The sequence below is a fragment of the Heloderma suspectum genome, chromosome 1 (assembly GCF_057233095.1).
Source record: "Heloderma suspectum isolate Gila_16-S chromosome 1, 16-S_ref, whole genome shotgun sequence".
Lineage (NCBI taxonomy): Eukaryota > Metazoa > Chordata > Lepidosauria > Squamata > Helodermatidae > Heloderma > Heloderma suspectum.
In genome coordinates, this window is record NC_139458.1 from 344,635,163 (window position 1) to 344,658,513 (window position 23,351).

Here is a 23,351-nt window from a genome sequence, read left to right on the forward strand (position 1 = left end):
TCTCATAGCCATTTTCTGCCTCATACTGAGGTAACCAGGCTAATACCATCATCTGACAGAAAGTGGTTTCTCCATGCAGACTAGCCCTACCAAGAACATTTAAAAAATTGTGACGGGGGTTTGGTGCTGCGCATACAGTCAAGACATAAGCGCAACGCACCTGCATGACACGCGTACAGCCTAACACGAGCTTCAGCGGGCAAGCAGTATGAAGCCCCACGATTATGTATCTCTTTTTGAGGCTCAGTATCAAACTACCTATAAAATAATTCCCAAGCCTGAAGATCTTAGTTATGATCCATTTTATGATCCAGAATAATCTATAAAAACAGCTTCTTTCAGTACATTCAGTCTGTACTACAGGAATTACTCTTTTTAATTCCTAAGCATTTAAAATAGACAAAGAATAGAAGTTAATTTTTAAAGTGATATTTAAAATACAAATCATTACACATATTGTAAGATACATTTTTATTCATGCGTCACAAACAAATGTGCTGATCTAGACAGAGGAATACACAAAGTCCTTGTTTTTCTCATTAATTCCCACTTCATTACAATTCCCATTTGTCAAAGACTCTGATATAGGTTCCCTTTGAAACGATCAATTTTTAAAAAATATTTACTTATATCTCAGCTTTTCCCCCAATACTGGGACTCAAGGCAGCTTGAGTAATAATCCAGACTACCCAGGTGTGTGCACGTGTGTGTGTGAAGTCTGTTCAGGGGTATTAGTTTGTAACAGCTTTCTTTGTGAACCAGTCTTCTACCTGTTCAAGTGTTTTTTCTTTGTTCACACACTTCACATCACCCATCTCTATTATGATATGAGGATCTCGTTGAGTGAGGAGTGGACTAGGAAGTTTAGAAGCTTCACCCTGATCTGCCTAGGGGGCATCCATCCTTTTCCATAGCCGGATGAACAGAACCAGGTGCTAAAATTGCCTTTCCTCCCGGTTCAGATTCCTGTGTGCGTGTGCATGGTGTTGTTCTTGAGTCCTATTAGAAAATCTATGATACTGTTGATCAATTGTTTGTAAAGGAGAAGAGGAGCTGGATTTAGTTCCCCTTGCTTCCCTGCCCAAATAGTTAATCAATGTGCCAAACAGCTAATCGATGTGATTACTCCTTTCCTAACATGGCTGCACAATCGTTGTCCTGACTGCTGCATGTTCTGTCAAACTAGAGCCCTAATGCTTATTGTTTGGGGAAAATCAAAATGCTATCAGAAAGCACCATTCACATCATCCCACCATTTCCCCAGGCAGTGATGCCATTTTTGGAGCCAGATTCATGATTTCTCAACAGCGTGGGTTGGACAGCACTTCTAATGGTTTCTTCTTTTTCTGCTAAGGCTTGTAAGAGGAACGAAGAGGTCCAAATTTCTGAAAGAAATCCTCCTCGGCACGCACCAGAGCTTCTTCATCGATGTAGACAGCTGCTCTCCTGGAGGCCACAAAATACTGCACTTTCCTCAAGTTCCATCCCAGCACATAGTTTAACCAGCCACAGATGGCAGCTGTGGACCTGCCAACACCAGCATTGCAATGAACGTAGACAGTGTGCCCGTTCTCCAGCAACCCATGTAGGAGACAGACAGCCTGAGGCAACATCTGTACTCTACCTAGGATTAAAAACAGGACATTTGTCAAAGGAGCACCTCCTCCCCAAAAGAAGAGATTAGAAAGAGTGGCAGCAGGGTGTTTAAAAATTTTTTTTCTTTTTTTTTTTTGCGTTAAAATCATTGTCCTAGAAAGGGCTAGATTTCATTTGCAGGAATTTTTCATTGGTAAAAAAAGGAAAAGAATGCTTTTTTGCTCTTGTGAACTATAATTAAAGATTGCTTTGCAGCAGCCTTCTCCAACCCGATATATACCAAATAGCTTCTGCCCCCCGCAAGATATTTGTCTTCAAGTCCTATCATCCTCAACATAACCAAATGCTGATGGGGGATGCTGGAAGTTGTAGTCTTCTAACACATCTGGAGGGAACCAGGTTGGGGAAAACTGCTTTACAGCAGTGACAGATCAGAGGTCTGCAGAAACAAAGGATTTTCCGTTCTTCAGTTTGTGGGTCCTAAAGCGATCCTTTGCCCTGCCTATAGAGACCATATCAGGTGCTTAGGCCTCCTGATATAAGTGGGCCTTAAGTGAGCAAAACTGTGTGCTGGGTTGCAGGCTGTTAGACAAGTGCTAGGCAATTCTCTATCAACACAACAGGTCTCATGAAACCAGGAGTGGACAACCTTTGTACTGCCAAGGGTTGCATTCCCTCACCTGAAATCTGTTGGGGGCCACGCTCTGGGCAGAGCCAGAGTGGGTAAGATCAGGACGAGTGGGGCCAGAGTGAGCACTGGGTGGGACAAGGCCCCTATCTATCCATTTACAAATACCCCACACCAATTCAGCACACACACACACTTATTATGCACACACCAGTTCCTCTCTCTCTCTCTCTCTCTCTCTCTCACACACACACACACACACAGAGAGAGAGAGAGAGAGAGAGAGAGAGAGAGACTGGTTCTACTCTTTGCTCAGAAAGAGATGGGGCTGCATCCTCCCCAGCCGGCCAGGGACACCAGTGGAGGCTGATGGCTCCAATGTCAGTGGGGCGATCAATCCACTCCAGGTTTCAGTCAGAACCAGTCAGAACTCTAAAGGAGTTGGGCAGCTTCTTTAGATTTCCAACTGGTTCTGACTGAAACCTGGAGCGGATTTACCACCCCACCGACATCGGCGCCACCAGCCTCCACTGACGGACACCCTTTGAAAGTACGGCTCTGGTGGAATCTGTGCCTTTGAAAGGCTCTCCAAAAGTGGGGAATTCTACGTCAGCAAGAGATGTAAAAATGGGCATGGGGGGGCACTGGGAGTGGAGGCCACATATGACCCTTCTGATGCAGACCCAAAGATTTTGTTTATTTTAGTGTAAGTGGCAGAACCAGCTTACTGATTTTTCAGAAGACAACTTTCCTTATGGAGGATGTTAAATATATGCTGATTAAATATATTTTAGAGAAATGTACTAAAAATTCCCGATGAGCTAATAAATTAATTCAATGCCAGAAGACTCACTACACAGAGAGTACTCGTTTCCTGCTCAATTAGATACCTTTAATGTAAATTCTCACCTCCCACCAAACAAGTCAGCTTTGCACTGAAATACAGCTGTCCAAAATTAAGGAAGAAAGTGAGAGAAGACAATTCATTGATGCTTTGGCACAATGTCCAATGGTAACTTGAATAACACTGTAAATAAACCATGATCAACAACATTGATCTTCTATGTATCATCCTTGCAGTGTAGTATACGGGGTGTGTGTGTGTGTGTGTGTGTGTGTTTTATTTTGACTGTTTGGGTGTAGGTGTAAGATTTTGTGTGTAAATTTTTACTTTTTTGCATAGGTCTCTTAATTATCTGTAGCATGGCAGGAGTGTTCTTTTCTGCCACAAGTCAACTGATCATGCATTATATCCATCAGATTTCAAATGATATGATGGATGTGCACTTTTCAACTCAGTGGTTATTTCTGTGCACAAATAATGTTACATTTGCAGTGGCCCTCAGCATGGGATGGCTACCTTTCATAATGGACCTCTTTTTGTTGCATTTTCCATTCTGCAAAGTGCTTTACAATTCTCATCTCATATAACCTGGTACTGATTAATTGAAAAGCAGCAAACACAGGCCTCTGCCATTGGCCAGAGGACCACTAGGAGGTCGCACCCCTTGCCTCCCAGGAGGAGCATTATGGCAAGAAGGAGACCAGGCTGGTCCCATCCATTGCCCAGAGAAGGCACAGCTGCAGGGAGCCTGTTTTGCCCTTCTCCAACAGAAGGAACACTCAGGTCCAGCTTCCAGTTGCCCTGGGGCTGCAGAAGCAAGGGGGAAATGATGCTCTGCCCCCCTCCATCAGCCAAAGGAACAACAGCCACACCAGGACACTCGAGAAAGAACACTAGCAAGGGGAGATCAGCCTGGGCTGGCCCAAGCTGGCTATAAAGGCTGATTTATAGCTCACCACTTTGTTCTGGCCTGGAAGAACTTGTCTCCTCCTCTGTCTTTTGCCTCCACTTCCCTTCCCTTCCTTTGTGCATCTCATCTTTTTAGTTTGTGTCTTGTTTTTTTTAGTTTGTAAGCCTGATGGCAAGATTTATTTACCCCCACCTCCCCCCTCTCTCTTTTTTTAAAGTGATGTGAGCCACTTTGGCAGAAAATAGCTGTCTGGAAAGCAGGATAAAACCACAACAAATAATGCATGATAAATAAAAACAACTCTGTGAGGGAGAACAGGCTATAAGATGGTCAACTGAGCCAAAACCTCCTAATGAACAGAGTGTGGATTTAATGCCCAATGCTGATGCGGGATCCGACGTTATTAGAGTGGCGGGAAGTGGCCTCACCAGTCAAGCTGCCAAAAAACAGTTCTGAAAGTTTGTATGTGCAGTGTTGCTTAGAGGGCACCTTGGTTGTCACCAAGACAGCGTTCTCTCCACACCCCATTTCAGGGTCATCTATCAATTTGATAATCTGTTTGTTTGTTTGTTTAATTGATGCATAGCCTTCCTTATTACAAATAGCAAAGTATACATAAAAGAAAATCAGGTGCAAGAAGGGCTCAAAAGAAAAAAGAAAAGCAGACAGAAGACAGAGGTGGAGCAAGGGAAAGACAGATTGCAACAACTGAAGATAGATGATAGACCGACAGACACGCACGCACACATCTGTTTCCCCATTGGGTGACAAATGCTTTCCCCAGTACAGGTTTTGTCATGCAGACATACTGCAGTGAGGTCAGGCTCCTATGTGCTCCCATACCTGCCTGATTGGTCAATGCTGCTCTATAACCAAACACGTCTTTTCCATGTTTACGCCAGATGCTCCCACCAAATGAGGTGCAGAGGGAGGCCTTTTCAGTGTTGGTGGCCCTCCACAGTGTTGGTGGGCCCTCCCCAGAAAAGCTCACCTGACACTTATATTATTGTCTTTCTGGTGCCAGATGAAGACCTTTTGTTTATTTTCCCAGGCATTTTAGAAACTGTTTTTAGTGCCTTTAGGTCTTTGCACTGTTTTACTCAGCTGCTGGTTTTATTTTTGGTACTATCACGTTTGCTATTATTTTTATCTGACTTGTTTTGTATCGTAACACCAGTTATCGGATGGTTTAGAAACTCAATAAATAAGTAAATATTTCCCCTATTTCCGTCCTATGTACCATGCAAGGATTTTCCCAAAGGGCTGGAAGCAGAAAGTTGCCCTTCATTCCCTCATTCCCTCTAGGCCCATCCTTCAATCAGAGACTCAGCCCTAATAACAAGGATGGAGAAATCCAACCTCTCTACCAGTGAGAGGATGGAAACAGAAATGGAGAGCACAGAAGAGGGCATGAAAATGTAGTCATGCCTCCTGCACTGAAATGGCTAGCATTACTTGACAATGCCTTCTGGCAACTGCTTAGAGCTTGATAATAATGACGCAGAGAAGACCGAAACATTCCGTAAATATGTTCCCCTAACTTTCAAAATTCAGAAGGATCGTGTGTTCACGTGGGACAATAATGAGAGCAAGTGGTGTAGTGGCAAGAGTGTTGGACTAGGAGCTGGGAGATCCGGGTTCTAGTCCCCACTCAGCCATGGAAGCTCACTGGGTGACTTTGGGCCAGTCACAGACTCTCAGCCCAACCCACCTCACAGGGTTGTTGTTGTGAGGATAAAATGGAGAGGAGGAGGATAATGTAAGCCGCCTTGGGTTCCTTGCAAGAGGAAAAAGGCGGGGTATAAATGCAATAAATAAATAAATAAAGCCTCCACAAAGGCAAATAGTTTTAGCTAAGGTGCAAGGACGGGGGCAGAGTGGACTTGTTTTCCCTTTTCTTCTCACTCCTAGTAGTTTCACTACCCCGTAGTCAGGAACGTGAATCCAAGCAGACCGTGTGGCCACATGGCCGTTGTTCCCACCCCATCAAGAGACATTGAATGATTGGCTGAGAGATGGTAAATATTTTTAAGTAAAAATATGCCCTACTCTAGGTTGTGTAGTCAGGAGACCTGAATAGTCATTGGTGATAAGTCGTGGTAGTTGGGGCAGTGATGCAGCAGCATTAGCATTCAGGAACAGTAGTACTTGGGGCATTCAAATGGTAGCACCAGACAGGCTCCCATGGAGGTCTATATGAGGTACATCCTACCTTGCTTTCTATTTTCAGCCTGCCGTTTTCCCCTAGCCCACCCACCCAAGGGGGAACAACAAGGGCCAGACCTAGTCCCAAACTAGATGTTACACTCAGTTATGTAAAAGAAATTTCCCAAATTTTTTTTTAAAGGCTAAAATTGGTAGTAGAAGAGCAGCCAAGAAGGGATGGGGAGTGGTACTTAACCCTTTCCATGTTTGTTGTTTTTCCACTCAACATTGCCCTTCTGCAATTCCAAGCAGAAAAACAGAAGGCAAGAAAAGAGCTGATTATCCTATTTTCTCAGCTGCTGTTCTACTTCCAACTGCAGCTTCCCACATCTGCTTTAAATCACACATGCACACGCATGTATAAGGACATTAACCGTCACATTGCGTAACATCTAGTTTAGCCCTTAGAGCAGACTTCCTCAACCTGGTACCCTCCAGATGTGCTGGAGCAGCTATTGACAATACTGGCTGGGAAAATATGGGAGTTGCAGTCCAACCCATCTGGAGGGCACCAGGCTCTTTAGAGTTGATCCTGTTGCCCGGAACTTGAATCGGAAAGAACAGTAGGGTGACGAGGCTGGACCACCACATCCTATTTGCTGCAGCTGCTGCCTGCTGTGAAGTTACTGGTGAAAAGTATAATAGCCATTCTTTTGGAATTCTTAGACCAAGAATTCTGTGATGGCCCTGATTCATCTCAAGTTGTGGCCCTTGACGGGGATGCACATTCCTGTCTGCATGAAAAAATGTGTCCAGTCAGTTCAGTGGAACTTGGATGAGCACTGCAATGCAGAAGCCCATCCAGATGAAAGTCTATATCCAAGCAGAAGCCTACTTCTATATGTGACTCTCTCTTGCTGGATTGGGGAATCTGCTTGTCACCATTTCAACTAATGTATATGAAAATTACTGTAAATGTAATACAAAATAACTGTGGATTAAGCTGATATGTGGCAAGTTTTGTAATTTTTATTAAGGAAGAAGAACTAACTGCTAAAGGACATTGCGTTTTAGTTAAGTATATATATTTTTAATAACACTGACTTCCAATAGAGACACAGACCCTGGTCTCTATTCCTTGTAGACCCTGCTACAGGTGTTGCGCATCACCAGATATGCTTCCAAAAGATATACCTTTAACACAACTGAGTGGAGGCAAGTAATGAGAAGAACCTATTCTCAGAGGATAAGCCAGGTTCACAGGGAAGGGCAAACGGATGGGAAAAATTCAAACAGACTGGCCAGGACTTATGGATCAACACAAAGGCAATTAAAGATAGCACAGACAGAACCACAGGATAGCCTCCTCCTGATTCTTTTGTAGCAGGCATGGGGACCTGTTTTGGCCTGAGTGCGGGATGATGTCAGGGGGGAATGCCTCCCTCCCTAAGTCTTCCCCTTCCCCAAACACTCCCCATCATTGGCATCCCTTTCTCCATGCAGAAATAGGCATGAAGCAATCACTCTGGCTTCTCTTTGCACAGAGAAAGGACAGGCCGTCTCACTGCTTTCAGTGCCAGAGAAACTCACAATGAATGAATGAATGAATGAATGAATGAATGAATAGTAGTGATAGAAGCCTTGCGTCTGAAAGCACCCCAAGTCACTTCAGTTGTCCTTTCTTCACTTGAACAATGTGGACTGCACTTTAATTACCCACTGAGCACTCTATTATACAATAAATATACATCTTTAATTGCCTTATATCCCAAGAGATAAATAATTTTGACTTCTATCTCTATTTACCTGGACAGTTGAATCACAAACAATTATTCTCAGTCCAGTTTATCACTGAAAGTAAGGTAATCTTTCATTGTTTTAAATGTTATGAGAGTCTTCAATCTAAGAGCCACAGTGGAATAATTAGTTTGGGGTAACCAACTTAGGTGGGTTGGAGGAGTGCAAGGATGGGAATGTGTCTGCCTTCAAATCATTGAGCCCTTTTGAAGAGTACCATTTCCCTAGCATTTCCCTAAGTGCTTATGCTTGTAAGATAGCCTGGCTGTCAAAACCTTTGCCTTTCTTTGCACCCCAAATGTTCTTGCCTTCTAATTTAAAAAGGGACTGCCTGTTCTCATACAAACCTATCCATACATTGTAAAAAGTTCCTCACTGAACCTGCTCCAGCTTCCTTTTCCCAGGTGGTTATTGTCCTGGCTAGGACAATTCCCCCACTTGGGGGAAGCAGCAGTTAATCAGACACTCAAGGAAGCTCTGGTAGTAGGAAGCTACGACTGGCAAGACATGGGTCACATTCAGTCGGCAATTATGCTAGGTAAACAAGAACACAGCAAGGCAGTGAAGAAGAGCATCTCAGGGGCTGTCTTCAAGAGCAATTTAGTGTGAAGTTAGAGCAATCCGAGTTCCTTCAGGACAGATGATGTCATCACCAATCTGCTGCCAACCACCTGCTTCCCTCTTGAAAAGCCGCATTTTCTGAAACTCCTTTTACTCCGACTTTGTTTTATTGAAAGTGGCTCCCTGGCTGTTTTACCACAATGTTCCATGTCCCCCGACACACACACGTTAAATCCTGGGTGTGCCTCTGTGACCTGGCAGTGACGTGGTCAAAGGGATGGGATGCCCCATTCCTTTTTGTTTCCCCAACGGAAGTACGTTTTCCCACTGAGAAAATCCCCAGGAGTGCAGCAGCGGCCATCCACGTTACGGCAGTAGTGGGGACACTCATTTACTTAGGTAGCCTGCTTTTAATCTTTAACATATCACCCTTCTGTGCATGTTTACTCAGAAGTAAGAAAAAGATGTCGCTCCCCTGCAGTGAAAGGGTTAAAGGCTAACTTTAGTAACTCGCCCTAAAGCACTTTCACTTCTCCCTGTGCTCTCTTGAATCTTCTTTGATGTTCTGTAGTTTCAAGTCATTTCTCTGCTTTATCACAGTTACAGGAGCTTCTCATTGCGAGCAGGGAGAAGGAGAAAGGGAGAAAGTGGTGCGGGGGGAGGGACAATAGGCAAAATTGGAAGCAATAGACAAAAGTGCAGACATGGGGAAAAGTGAGGCAATAACTCCGCAGCAGTTTGCTGGAATGCTGTGAAATTGGGGTTGGGGGAAGCTCTCAGGAGGAGCCTTCAGTAGGGATGTTAGAGAATTCCGCCATGGATCCCAAGGGGGCCGAATTCCAGTGAATTCGGCCTCCTGGAATCTGTGGCAGAACAGAGCCCCCCCGCCACTCCACCCCGCGAAAGACCTGTGAAATGGAGCCTACCTGGCTGTGGCTCTGGCTGCGGCTTCGGCTCTGGCGGCAGCGGCTCTGGCTGCTGCCGGGCTGGTGCGGACGCAAATAGAGTCCTGAGTTGGGGACGCCATTTGCGTCCCTATGGTAGCCCATAATAGGCTATGTAAATATTTACGTAGCCTACCACGGCTAAAGCAGGGACTCAAATGAGGTCCCCTACGCCATTTGCGTTCCCGTTTTATCCGTGCTAGGCTACATAAATATTTATGGAGCGGACCCAGCTGGGCAGGATTCCAGGGGGGAGGAACGGATCGCCTCCCCCCCGTCGAGGATTCCGGAGGGAGGAACGGATCGCCTCCCCCAACCTGCGGAACCTGGCAGAGCCAGGTAAGCGGGGTTTCGTACACCCCTAGCCTTCAGATGCTGCACTGGAGAACTTGGGATTTTGGCTTCTTCAGGGAAATCTGCACACAAGGGGAAAATTAGTTGCTTTCTGGTCATAATAATGTAGAAGTAAGGGGGAGCCTGGACAGGGGCGGGAAACAAGCCTCTCTCATTGGTTGAGCAGCCTCTGCCAGTTTGATAATGTTCAGTTTTACTCCCCCCACCCCACCAGAAGTATGTTCCTTTCAAGCGCTGTATGACCCCTGGAAACCAGATTTTAAAGGTACAGTACTCTCAGCTTATCTTGCTTCACGTGTCCCTGGTGGAGCAAAGCTGATTCCATGAAAATCCAACACACTTTTCATTCTGTTGTCATGAAGATCCCCCCTCAGGCAGCACTCTGCAGGAGCTGCTAGACTGGGATAGTTCCTCATAAAAAGAGCTGTCATTCCAGCAAGGCTCCAGCAGCAGCTGAGGGCTTAAGTGGGCCATAAAGTTCAGGTTCCTCAGAAGTTCCACCTCCCACTGGGTACACCATTCAAAATCAAAGGGCCCATGCTCATTATTGTAGCCTTAAGCTCCAATGTGGCTGAGGGACCTGAGAAGCTTTGGGAGAGCCGTTCTTGGAGGCTGATGGGAGGGCCAAGTCCTTGGGTCTGGGGGATGTGTCAGGGTCCCTAAGGATCCTCCATGGAGTCAGGTGACCGGTATCTGTTGGGCTCTTTGGGGTGATGCTGAGCCTCCAGACCTAGGGCCATGACAGTTACCAGTTTAGGACCTTTTCAACATAGACACTGAAGCCTGGAACCAGGGGAAGGCCATTTTGTCCCCTCCCTGCTGGCCTTTTCTCTCCAGGCTGTACTCTTTTAGAGAGCACTTGGGACACCCTGAATTTGAAGTGATCTCCTTTGGTTGCTTTCTTTTGCTGGTTCTTGTTCTTTTGCTTACCACTGGTTAATTTGATTTGATCAATTATTACTTGATTATTTCACCCATTAAGTTTTAATAGTTGTTTTTCTTGTGTGCATTTATTGTTGTTTATTGTTGCAAGTCCTTTTGGCCCAAAAAGGTGAGACACAAATGTTTTTATACACACTACAAAAATAAAAATGTGTTCCAGGGCTGGAACAAAGCAAACATGAAGACTATTGACTGGATGGATACAATTTTTTCCTAAAAGCTGTTCTTCGAATATTGAAAATGGGTGTGTTATTGTATTAATCATATAGCAATTTGAAATTCTTGAAGAGCAGTCATGTTAGTCTGTTGCATGAAAAACAACACCATGGAGTTTGTGCCACTTTAAAGAATAACACATTTATTGTGGCATAAATGTTTGTGGGGAAGAACAGACTACACATGCATGAAAGTCATGCTGAGTGACCTTAATCAACTGTGATTCTTTGACAGTTTTTTGGCATATCTAGTTTCTGGGTCAAAGGGAAATATTTGATGTGGGAAAGTTGAGATCAATCCTGCTGCAATACTTAATGGCACAATTGTTTATATATATGGTACTATCCGACATCACTAGATGTTTTGAGTACTACTGATTAAATTATAATCCACTGGAGAAACACGGTTTCTTACTTCTGCTGTCATCATCATGTACTATTGTTAATCCCTACAACCAAAGGTAGAGCTTTTCTTCAAGTACTGTTGAACATCAAGTGTATTCAGAGTGTTCCGAGAATGCTCAATGCAGAGTTAACCACAATAATGATGGCTGGATGAGCTTGATCTTGTCTGATCTCGGAAGCTAAGCAGGGTCAGCCCTGGTTAGTACTTGGATGGGAGACCGCCTGGGAATCAGACTTCCTGCATTGAGCAGAGGGTTGGACGCGATGGTCTTGTAGGCCCCTTCCAATCCTATGATTCTATGAAATGAGCCCTTTCTAAATCAATAGAACACTCCAAGAATAGGTTTGGTATATGGCATGCATATCTGCAAGCCGAGTGCATGGAGGGTAACAATAGGAAACTTGTGAAGCTACGTGAATGTTAAAAGATAACCATTTACATAATACAACTATATTCCTGAATGGATTTTGTTTTCTCTAGGGGTTATAACCAATGTTAGTCCTACTTAGAGTAGACTCATTGAAATGAATGGGACTTAAGTTTGTCATGACTAAATTCAGTCCCATTCATTTCAGTGGGCCTATTCTAAATAGGACTAGCCTGGGATACAACCATACTTATTCTACTAGAGGAGGAACATGAATATTACCTTCAGTACTCATGTCTGGTGTTGGCATCCAGACATAGGCAAGTCCTTCTTCTTTATACAGCTTCATGAGAACTTCTGGGCTCATAGGTTCTGGATAGCGGTTGCATCCCCAGGAGTTCTGAATAACATCCCATTCCGTCTGGAAGTTCATCACAGCTGTAATCCCCAACTCATGTTTTAGCTTCAAAGTCACATGCTCCACTTGACGAGGGCAGCTTCCTAACCATAGATTTGGCAAAATCCTATCAGAGAGAGAGAGAGAGAGAGAGAGAGAGAAAGTTAAAAGACTTTCTATGATTCAATAACAGGATATCAATACATAGGAAGGAGAGTATGGGTTCATGGCTCCAGCACACCCACTGCTGTCCTTCCCTTATATTTATATGGTTGAACAGTCTGCTGCTGCCCACATTCCTGCTAGCTTCAATTTTCTTAGTGGACATACTGCTTTAATCTTTTAAATCTTATCTCTGCAACCACACAGATGGTCCACAAAATAGCCCACAGTTCCAGTAGGAGAAAGCATGTGAAGAACATATAGGGCCATTGAAAGGCAGCCAAAACAAACAAAAGCAAAAGGAGAATAGTGAATTTCCACATTTGCAACTGTGCATATAATAAAGTCTCAACCCTTACTGTAGTCAGCGAGAAAAGGACTGTCCAAGTCTATATCATGTCTCCTGGCCAGTTCTTGCATGCAGAGTCCTTGAGCGATAGTAGCTTCAGATCCACTCCTTGATCCACTGATACCAGAAACTGCACCCCCTCCCCAAACCTCAAGGAGGCACCTCTCTTAAACTCTGATTGGTGGACTTTGGTTTCTTCACAGGAAATGAAAGACCTGAGAGTTCCCTGGAAGGGTCCCCACAACACCACATCCTGCTGCCTAGAAGAAGTCAGGAGCTGCATAAAATGTAACTGACCCCTCAAACAGGCAGGAATAGCACTCAGAAGGTGAGACTTTAGTCTTGATTCTCTAGCCCAGTCTATAAAGCTTTGGCAGTTGCTCCAGGTTGGTGCTGAGAAAATGTGCTCCTTCTGCTGCAAAATGTCGAGCTGTGGTCTCGATAAGAGTTCATCACTTCCTAGGAAGTCATCTTCATACTTTGGCAATCTATCTAACAGATAATTTCCCATAACCCGTGGTAAAAGCTGCACATGGAACATGAGTATAACATTACACATCAGAACTTTGCTATCATACTCTATGGAATTGTGATCAAGTAATGGAGCAAAATGTGGCTAAGAATCTACTCACCTGGGCAAGCTCATGACAATCACTGGGTTTACTTATTGATTTGGATGTCTAAAATAGTCTGCAATAAAATTAATTTAGATTAGGCTTCCTCAACTTGGTGCTGTCCAGGTGTTTTGGACTTCAGCTCCTATCAGCCCCAGCCAGCATGGGCCAATGGTCAGGAATGCTAGGAACTGTAGTCCAAAACATCTGGAGGGCACCAGGTTGGGGAAGTCTGGTCTATGTTATTAAGCAGAATGCAATGTCCAACTACTTGTCATTTGTAGTCATTAGTACAGTATTCTAGCAACTATTTTTTCAGAAGACAATGTTCTTGACAGTTAAAGAAACAGCTTAAGAAACAGTTCTTGACAGCTTAAGGAACTCTCAGAGAAAGGCTTTCCGCATTTACAGCAGAGAAGCATGTTATATGGATAACTGATGTGAACACTACAATATGGCATATGTGTTAAACAACTGCACAGTTGTGAGGATTGTCACTGAAACAGCAAATTCTACTATTCTGCTGTAGATTCAATACCTGCCTTATAAAGCCACGGTTCATTTGATGGTGCCTTAATGACAGTAGTTTAAGGCCTCCATTAAAAAAACACACACTCCTGCTTCCCTAGGATGTGATAGCTCTGCTTCTCCACAGCAGTAGCTAAGCATTGCACAATACTCAGTGTATGGTATGTCAGAAAACATACAGAGGATACAATCTGTTTGCATTCTTTTCTTCTGAATTTTGTTGTTCTAAGACATTTCGGGCACAATCCTTTGCTGGCTGGGGAATGCTGGGAGTTGTAGGCCTTTTCTCTGTCTAAACATGCATAGGGTTGCGCCCTTAGTTAGATTGAGAAACAATAGTTACCCCCTCCCTTCATCTATGTCCAGCCTCTACAGGTTGGCGGTCTGAACAGACAGAGCATCTGTTCATCTCAGAAAGTAGACAATTGGGAGTGCAGTTGAAGAGTCTGTACCTGGTCTGAGTCTACACCAAGGTAAGTCAATTTCGTAAGGATTTGACACCGAATATCCCAGAGAAGTTGCTGAAGGTTCAGATCACCTCAAGCCAGATGTTATCATCTGGCTTGGGAAGCAGAAGAGGACAATATGGGGGCTGAATTGTCTTGGTTTCCTCTTCCATCCTGGCATTGTCCTATGTTCCAAGTGTATGTAAGAGCGATCAGGGAGGATAACTAAGAGGAACCTCCATCCTCACTGAAGCTTTTGGAAGTGCCCTGTCATTTTCCTCCCTTGTACTCCGAGCCTGGAAGCTCTTTTACATACTTGGAGAGCAGAGGTTGATACAAGGATAGAAGGCATTTCTGTCCCCTTGGCATCCTTTCCTGTTCTCTGAGCCTGATGCAATACCCAGGAAGTGATATGGTAACTAGTTGCATGGACCAGACAAAATTATGTTCTGGGTCTAATCCTGTTCATAGTCCATTTGATCATTTCTAATCTAGTATCACAATAGTTCTGGTATCTTGGCCTTCTCTGATGCTTTCCTAAGAAGCTGTTTGAGTAGCACCCATCCAGATGGATCCCCTTAGTAAAAGTAAGCTTTGTATACTCTACCAGGTGACAAGGCAGTGTGACCGAAACACTAAGAGCTGGTATATCCATTATAGAGATGTGTGCGGCAGGGGAGACTGTGAATTACTCACATTTCTTATTTCCTTTCTTGCACTGCAACATGAGAAGTGGGACTTAGGGACTGATCCTGTGAGAAGATTCATGAGTCCCAAATAATTACTGGAGCTTACAACTCTTTGAGATCCCTAAATCTCACTTTCCATATTACAGGAGACATGAAAAAGAATAAGCACAAGTAATGTTCCGTGCACCTCAGTGTTCAGTCATGCCGGCCACATGACCATGGAAGCGTCTTCGGACAGCGCTGGCTCTTCGGCTTAGAAACGGGGATGAGCACCGCACCCTAGAGTCGGACACGACTGGTTGGGGACACCTTTAATGTTCTTTACCCACTTCTTTGTAATATACGGGCAAGTTCCAAGTTATGGTAAGGAATAGATAAATGGATTTTTAAAAGCCATTCACATCAGACCCAGTCAAGCCAATGGGGGTGGTGGTGGAAAAATTGCTTGGATCTGATACCCAGTAAGAATATTGGCCACCCATTTTGACCAGTGCCTCTTCTGACACTGCCTGAAAATGGACAGAGACACAAAGCAATGCTCCTAAGAGAGAGAATGGCAAGGCAGCCCTTAACAGCAGCTATTCGGTTATGGATGCCAATGAGAATGCCCTTACAAGGATTTCCACTGAGGAGACATGCATGAGAGTAAATCCCTCCATATATCCCTCACCACTCTGAATTAATGTTTATACTCCTTGGCCCATTATGCCAGTTGGCGGGCAATTTGTCCCCAAGCCAGTAGGGAGCGGGACGTCCTTTCTTAGGGTAGCCATGTGTCTTCCTTTACAGAGGTCAGTCCTCTATTTGAAGAGCTGGCAGAGGATAGTTCTCTATTTTGAAGGTGTCCTCTGTGTGAAGGGCTGTCCAGTCCAAGACCAGTATAAAGCTAAAGACCCATCAGAAGGAAGAGCCGGGCCTTGAAGCTGCCCATCAACAGCACCTGGACAGCAGACTGAGCAAGGCACACACACTAGTCACCATCTTCCACACTACGGTGAGATACACTGTCCTTCTATTGAAATTATAATAATGATTTCTAAATTTGTATCTACCCATATAAATTAGCATATGCAAATTTTATGCACAGTGGTGTCCTCTTTTTTGGTGAATCACTTCATAAGTGCCCACCCTATCCCTTCCTCTCAAGCATGATAAGGGGTAGGGTAGATTCTGGAAGTCTATGAAAATGAAGCCACCATAAGCAAAGTAAACACTTCTGCAGTCAGTGTTTTGTCTGTCCCCACACTTTTAATTATTTTAATGATGCCAAAGCACAGAATGCTTGGATGGCTTCCTGCTCAACTTCGCACATTCTTAATTAAATTTGACAATTCAGTCTGGATACAGCTGAAGCCACAAATTCCTTTCATTTAATCAATACACAGGTGAATCATCTTCTTGCCCACAGAGACATTGTGAGCCTGGAGCTGTAAAAGATCATTGCTGTTTTGACACTATTTTGCACTGTACATTGGCACTTCGATGCATTAAAAAATTGTCAGCCTCATAAAGCTCCTTCCAGTCTCACGAGCAACCCATCCCTGTCCACAAGCCTTGTAAAAGTGGTCCTGTATAAGCAGACTTTAAGTGATGCATTTAACTTGTTTATCTATAATGAGGCACTCTATGGCCACCACCTATGGTTAAAGCTAAACACTTGCCAAAATTAAGTTACTTTGCAGAAGAAATTGGCAATAAAATCACTCACCAGCCATTAAAGTTGTTTATATTGCTGATTTTGTTTAGATGGAAACCAATGCATTCTTTTAAAAAACACAGCAATGAATTCCTGCTTTAGTATCTACTTAAACTGTACTAAGTTTTCAAGACTTACAGTTCACTCTGCTTCGCCAGTCATGTGCTCTGATTCAATCTCACTTAAGGCCGCTTCACACTTTACATAGCAGATGTTCTTCCAGAGTGTCTATCACATGTCCAAATGATGAACTCTGTCAGTCAGATGATCCTATGCACCGTTAGCTACTGCAAATCTAAGCCCATAGATTTCAGCAGGCTTAGGCATGCTTAACACTGCATGGGATTGGGCTGTATAACATTTAAAGAGCAAGTGTGCTCCTCTTAATCTGTAGCAGACACTCACCACTGAACAGTGACTGATTCTGCATTCCTGATACATGGCCATGTGCTTTTATGGATGCTCATTTGCCCTTCAAAGCCTATGGTGTTCATTGTGTTTCAAACACAATAAAGCACTGGAGGGATTCTATGCACCCCCTATGCAGGATCAAGTGAAAGAAGAGAGAGCTTCCAGAAAAATGTTTAGACCAACAGCTTTGTTCAAATCCAAAATCAAAAGAGGCGCAAGACAAGGGCAATTCCAAAGGGCAATTCCAGGCAGGGCAGAAAAAAGTAGTGGAATTGGTGGGATAAGAAACCAGGGGAAAATCTGCAAGGAGTGGGATTGGGAATGAAGCAGGAAAAGGCAGCATCAACACAAGGAATGGTGTCTGTGAACTGCATGCAGTTGCACAAAGTCTTCTGTTGAGAAAAGCAAGGCAGCCAGTGTGGTTTAGTGGTTACAGTGTTGGACTGGGACTCGGGAGTTTCAGGGTCTAGTCCCCACTTGGCCATGAAGCACACTGGGTGACTTTGGGCCAGTCACTGGTTCTAACCCTAACCTACATCATGGGGTTGTTGTGAGGATAAAATGGAGAGGAGGAGGACCAGGTAAGCCATCTTGGGTTCCTTGCAAGAGGAAAAAGGGCAGGATATAAATGCAATAATAATAAATATGAGGACAGGAAAGGACAGTGACCAAACACAGGAGAGAGGGAAGGAGCAACATAAAGAGATGGTAAGGCTACTTGGACCCCAGGAAGCCTATGGTTTCCAACAAGAGATGCAACAAGTGGCTCAGAGAGTAGTGTTTTATGTTATTTATGTGTTTGTGGTGTTGCTATACCACCTTTCTGAAGCCAACCAAGGCAGTTTACAAGAAAATGAGAAAATAAAAGCAATAATCAAATAAAACATAGTAAAACACTAAAAACAACCTTGAAAGTATAACAATGTAAAAACCCAAGTTAAAAAGAGGCATCTTGACCCCTTCCTGAACACAAAAGAGGGGGGACCAGTCACAACTCCAAAGGGAATGCATTCCAGAGTTTAGGAGCAACACAGGAGAAAACTCTTTCCTGTATGCCCTGCAAACAGGCCTCTGCAAGTGGGAGTGTCTTCAAAAGCACCTCTCCTGCTGATCTTAATAACTGAGCTGGTTCATGGCAAGACAGAGGGCCCCTCAGAGAGCCAAGCCATACGCCATTTAGAGAGTTAAAAGGTAAAACCAACACCTTGAACTGAGCCCAACTGGCAACCAGTGTAGATCTTTCAGTTCTAGCTTGGGGCCCAGAAGTCCTCTCACTTAGCCTCGTACTCTAATAGAAACCCTGCATTTGCTCATGGCCTGTTCTTAATCCTCATGAATACAAGCTTTTTCCTTTGTGTGTGTGATAGTTTTAGCATTAAGTTTTGTGTATTGTACTTCAATGCCACTACACCACTATTTCCCAACCATGGGTCCCCAGATATTACACCCCCCTCACTACTGGCCATGCTAACTGGGGGTGATGGAAGTTGTAGTCCAATATCTGGGGACTCAAAGCTGGGAAACACCCCCCCATCACTACTGGCCATGCTAACTGGGGGTGATGGAAGTTGTAGTGCAATATCTGGGGACTCAAAGCTGGGAAACACTACACTACACAAATGAAGGATTTTGTAAGTACGGTGCAGGCTGTATACCATTATGGTAAGTAATTAGATATAAAGATAATTTAGACCAAGGCACCTATCCTGGGAGCTACACTTCAGCTGTCTATAACAATTCACTGAATAAAAGGAATATAATTGGTTCAGCTGGTATGTTTACTAGGCCAACTTTATTTAATTATACCTGTAATTTGAATTATGAAGGAAGATACAAGCACTTGTCAGCAACTTGATCCGTTCACTTCTAACTATATTTTAACAGGCAGATTAGATTATATCCATCTTAATAGACAACCAGGAAACACCAGCAACCAAGAGATGAAATGGTCTGATGAATGAAGAGCACGGCTGGCCCAATTACTAGGCGGAGTGAAGTGGGCACTGCAGGCAGCAGGTGCTGGGGTAATCTCATCTAGCCTAATTTAGCCTGCTGCCCACAAATGCTGTGGAGGACATTGTCCTGTTACTAATGTTGAAATAAGATTCAACTGCCAGTCTGATTGGCTTCCATGCATTGAATAGGGTGGGCACCATTTTGTCCTCCTCAAGTAGCAAACTGTCTTTGGCCTACCCTCATGAAGAATACACACACATACACCCACATATATGTGTGTGTATATATACCAGGTGGCCCAAAAGTAGGTATACAGTTGTTTAGAATGTTGATGGGAGGGGGAGAGAATGTGTGAGTAGAAGATGTGTGGGTGGAGTCAGAATGACAGCTGGGAAGAGTGACAGGGAGTGACAGTTAAATCAGTTAAGTGTAGAGAGTGAGGGGACTGAGGCCCTTAAGTAGGTATACAGTTTAGTTGTTTAGTTATTTTTTTTACTGATATTGTGAACGATGGCAACGAACTTGAGTCAAGAACAAAGCAAGTGGATTCTAAAGCAGTACTGGAAGACTGAAAATGCCGAGCGGGTGTGCGCAGCGTGGCAAGAAGCATCTGACACTCCTCTACCAACACGTCTGACAATTTATAGTCTTAGAGATAAATTTGAAGTAACAGGTGCAGTGGCTAATGCACCTAAATCTGGACGTCCTAGGACGTCTATGACAGAGGAAAATGAGATGAGAGTCGCTCTGACATTTGTGAACATTCCGAAAAAGTCCACACGACGTGTGTCTGGGCAGCTATCCATACCTAGAACGTCCTTGCAACGCTTCATGCGTAAACTGAAATTGAAGCCATCCCGTCCAAGACTGTTACATGGTCTTCTGGAGGATGACCCAGACCATCGGTTGCAATTCTGTGAGATGATGTGTAACCAAATCTCTAACGAACCAGACCTTCTCGATAAGATCATCTGGTCAGAGGAGGCTTCTTTCAAGTTGTCAGGCCACGTGAACAGGCATAACTGTGTGTATTGGGCAGATGAAAATCCTCATTTGACTATCACATCTCAACTGAACCAGCCAGGCATCACAGTGTGGGGTGCACTGTCCAGCGAAAGTGTTGTAGGGCCGGTTTTCTTCGATACAACTGTGGATAGTAACAATTACCTAAACATGTTACACGACATGGTAGTGTCACAACTCTACCAGGGAACCAGGGCTAACTTCGCCGAACTGCTCTTCCAACAAGATGGGGAACCTCCTCATTATGCTTTTGCAGTAAGAGACTATCTTGATAACACCTTCCCACAGCATTGGATCAGATGACGTGGCAGCACTGAATGGCCGCCACATTAACCCAACTTAACACCAATGGACTTCTTTTGGGGGGGCGTAGTAAAGAATAAGGTTTTTGAGAGGAATCCCCGGACAGTGGACGAATTAAAAGAGTTCATCTCGGAAGCATTTATGGACATGGATGCGGACCGGAATTTGTGTTGTACTGTGTGTCACAGTGTTCTGGACAGGTTCGAGGAATTTTGCAATGTTGATGGAATACATTTCGAGCACTTATGAGATTAAACAGTGTTAAACAAATGTAAATGTAATAAACAATGTAATAAAATGCAAATAAACTATACTGTATACCTACTTTTGGGCCACTCTGTGTGTGTGTGTGTGTGTGCGCGTGTATATATATATATATATATATATACACACACACACACACACGCGCGCGCACACACACACACACACATATATGTATATATATGTAAATTATATACCTGCAAAATTTGCTAATGCTATTTTTGCTTCAGAAGAAAAGTTTACTTTCATCTACATCATAGAACTAGGAATAGAATTTCATATTTAGAATTTCTTTCTTATTTGCTACTGAAGCTGAACATTTTAAGTCAATTCTACTTCAGGGCTTTTAAATTTAGGGGAATTAAATAGGCTATACATTTTCTATGTTCAGTTTCCCCTCCTTTCATTATTTGTGGCACCCTGATGAAAAGTAATTAAGCACTGGCAAATTTTCCTCTTAGATGTAATTCAGTCTACTTATCTGAGATCCTCACATACAAACAGACTTGGCAACGAAAAGGAAACACTTGTTTTTTATATCACTGTTTAACACCACACTGTCTGCATAGTGATACACAACATGTTTGAGACCACGGAATATTATGCATTGTGGCAAGCGTTTACAAAATTGTTTATGCTGCATCAAAGTGTCTGGATTACAAAATAAAAAAGTGAGCAGTCTATGAAGATTCCTCTTCAACGTAAGTGAAGGAACACAAAGACTGAGAGACAAAATATAATTGCAATACACTGGCATGCATGTGCCAAAGGCAAAAATAATATGTGAGTGAGTAAAGATTTTATTAAAAAAAGTAATCTCAAGGCGGAATACATTAGAAAACTACAGAAAAAAGTGTGAGCTGGGGAGGTAGTTACTCATCATAAGGGGCAGTTTACTAATAGCACCCTGTCATACAAAAAGCAAAATTGTACAGACATCCTAAGGCCACAATGCTCCCTTACCTCGGATTAAGCCCCGTTGAACACAATGAAGCTTACATCTGAGTACACATGTACAGGATTGTATTGCAAGGCAGCTTGCATTCCCAGATCCGATCAGTTACAAAAACATGGTAGACTTCTCCTTACTACTTGGAGGAGACAATGCCGAGAATAAGACTTACCAAGTGGTTGCATCATGATCATGATCACGAGCATCAATATTAATGTACCACCTTATCTGCTAAAAAACTATCAAGGCAGTGTCTAACAATTTAAAACAATAAAACCTTACAACAAGAAAGACAAGAACATTTAAGCATAAAACATTATCCCATATTAAAAACATTTATATGGTTTCTTCCCTAGGTGGTCTGTCTTATGCTTTATGAATTGTAATTGCTGACCAAAAATCTCTCAAAACTTCAAACATTTATATGGTTTCTTTCCTCTGTGGACTCTCTTGAGTTTTGCAAGGTCTGATGGATGAGCAAAACTTTTCTTCTTCTGTGTGGAATGTCTGTTCGTATATGAGATGTGATTTCCAAGCAAAGCACATTTATGGGATTTCTGTCCTGTGTGGACTCCCTGGTGGAACATGAGAGATGATATCTGAATGTTTCTCACACTGCAAGCATTTATATGGTTCCTCTCCTGTTTGGTCTCTTTTGTGGTCTCTTAGATGTAGATCTAAGATTTGTGGTTTTTTGTGGTCAAATGTTTCTGGAAACATTTGATTTCCAAGAAAAACACTTCTCAGACTGTAAGCATTTATGGGGTTTATCTCCTGTGTGGACTATCTGGTGTCTCAAAAATGTTGATTTATGAGCAAAACACTTGCCACATTCCATGGATTTATGGGGTTTATCTTCTTTGTGGACATGCAAACATAGTAGGTGGCTACTACTTGGTAAAAATAGTCATCAGTATTATTCACCCACTGCCATGAGAATTGGGATGCTAATAGTCTATATGCCATAGAGTCTATGGAATGAAGACATTTGTCCTATTCCTCTTCTCCACTCCAGTTCTTTCAACAATGTAAATGTTTTGTCTTGTAGGAAGAAGTTAATTTCACCCCTGTCTTATGAAAACCATCATATACAGACATTTGGGGGGGAGTTAATTTTAATGCAAGCATATTTATTTTCTTTCAAATTCTTTACTGATTTTTTAAAAAACCTGTCAGATATTTATAATCTTGGTAAAAAGTTTTGGAGGGGAGAATATGGAATGAGACATAACATCTTGATTTTCAAGTCTTCAATGTTGCTTAGCCAGTAAAGGGGAAATGAAATCCATATTTCAGGCAGGTTGGCAAACTGACAGAGCTCAGTTTTTATCATGGTTCACAGAGGATTTTCACAACATTTTAACTGTTATAGGAGTTGTACATCTACCCCTCCCCCCCCAAGTATCCAAATAAAATCTCCCACTGCAATAGAATTAAAATGGGGGAATGGAAGATTTTTCAAATGAGCTTCTTAAGTATGCTGCCTACAAGTGCAGCCACGATTCAACTGTTTGGAGTTTTGTTTTCTGCCAAAACAAAAAGTCTCGTGGGAAAAGAGAGCAAGAATTCTGTAATGTTTGTTTACTTGCAGAAATAAGAAATGTTATTCCAAAAGCTAAGCTATAGGCAAACTAAAGGGAATATGCAAGTTTTCTCTCTGATAAACTGTATACAGGTTTCCTAGCTAAAATATGAAAGCTTTAAATAAGCCCTGCACAATATACAGCCCAAAGACATAATGCAGCCCTTGAGGATTTGAACTTGTATTCTCATATGTGGGCAACTATATATCATGAGGAAAAGAGGTAGCCACTTGTGCATCGCCAAAGAAGAGTTAATGATGCGTCACCGAAAA

General features: G+C 43.1%; 1 protein-coding gene across 1 annotated transcript in view; it reads right to left on the reverse strand.

Annotated features, from left to right (window-relative positions):
• Window positions 1-289: 289 nt before the first annotated feature.
• EPM2A (EPM2A glucan phosphatase, laforin) overlaps window positions 290-23,351 on the reverse strand; it is a 68,251-nt gene continuing 45,189 nt past the window's right edge. Inside the window, exons 3-4 of the mRNA XM_084827748.1 lie at window positions 11,992-12,233; window positions 290-1,624 (exon numbers count right to left, since the gene is read on the reverse strand). Of these exons, the coding sequence (XP_084683874.1) occupies window positions 1,350-1,624; window positions 11,992-12,233 (517 nt within the window). The 3' untranslated portion in view covers window positions 290-1,349. The remainder of the gene's footprint in view (window positions 1,625-11,991; window positions 12,234-23,351) is intronic.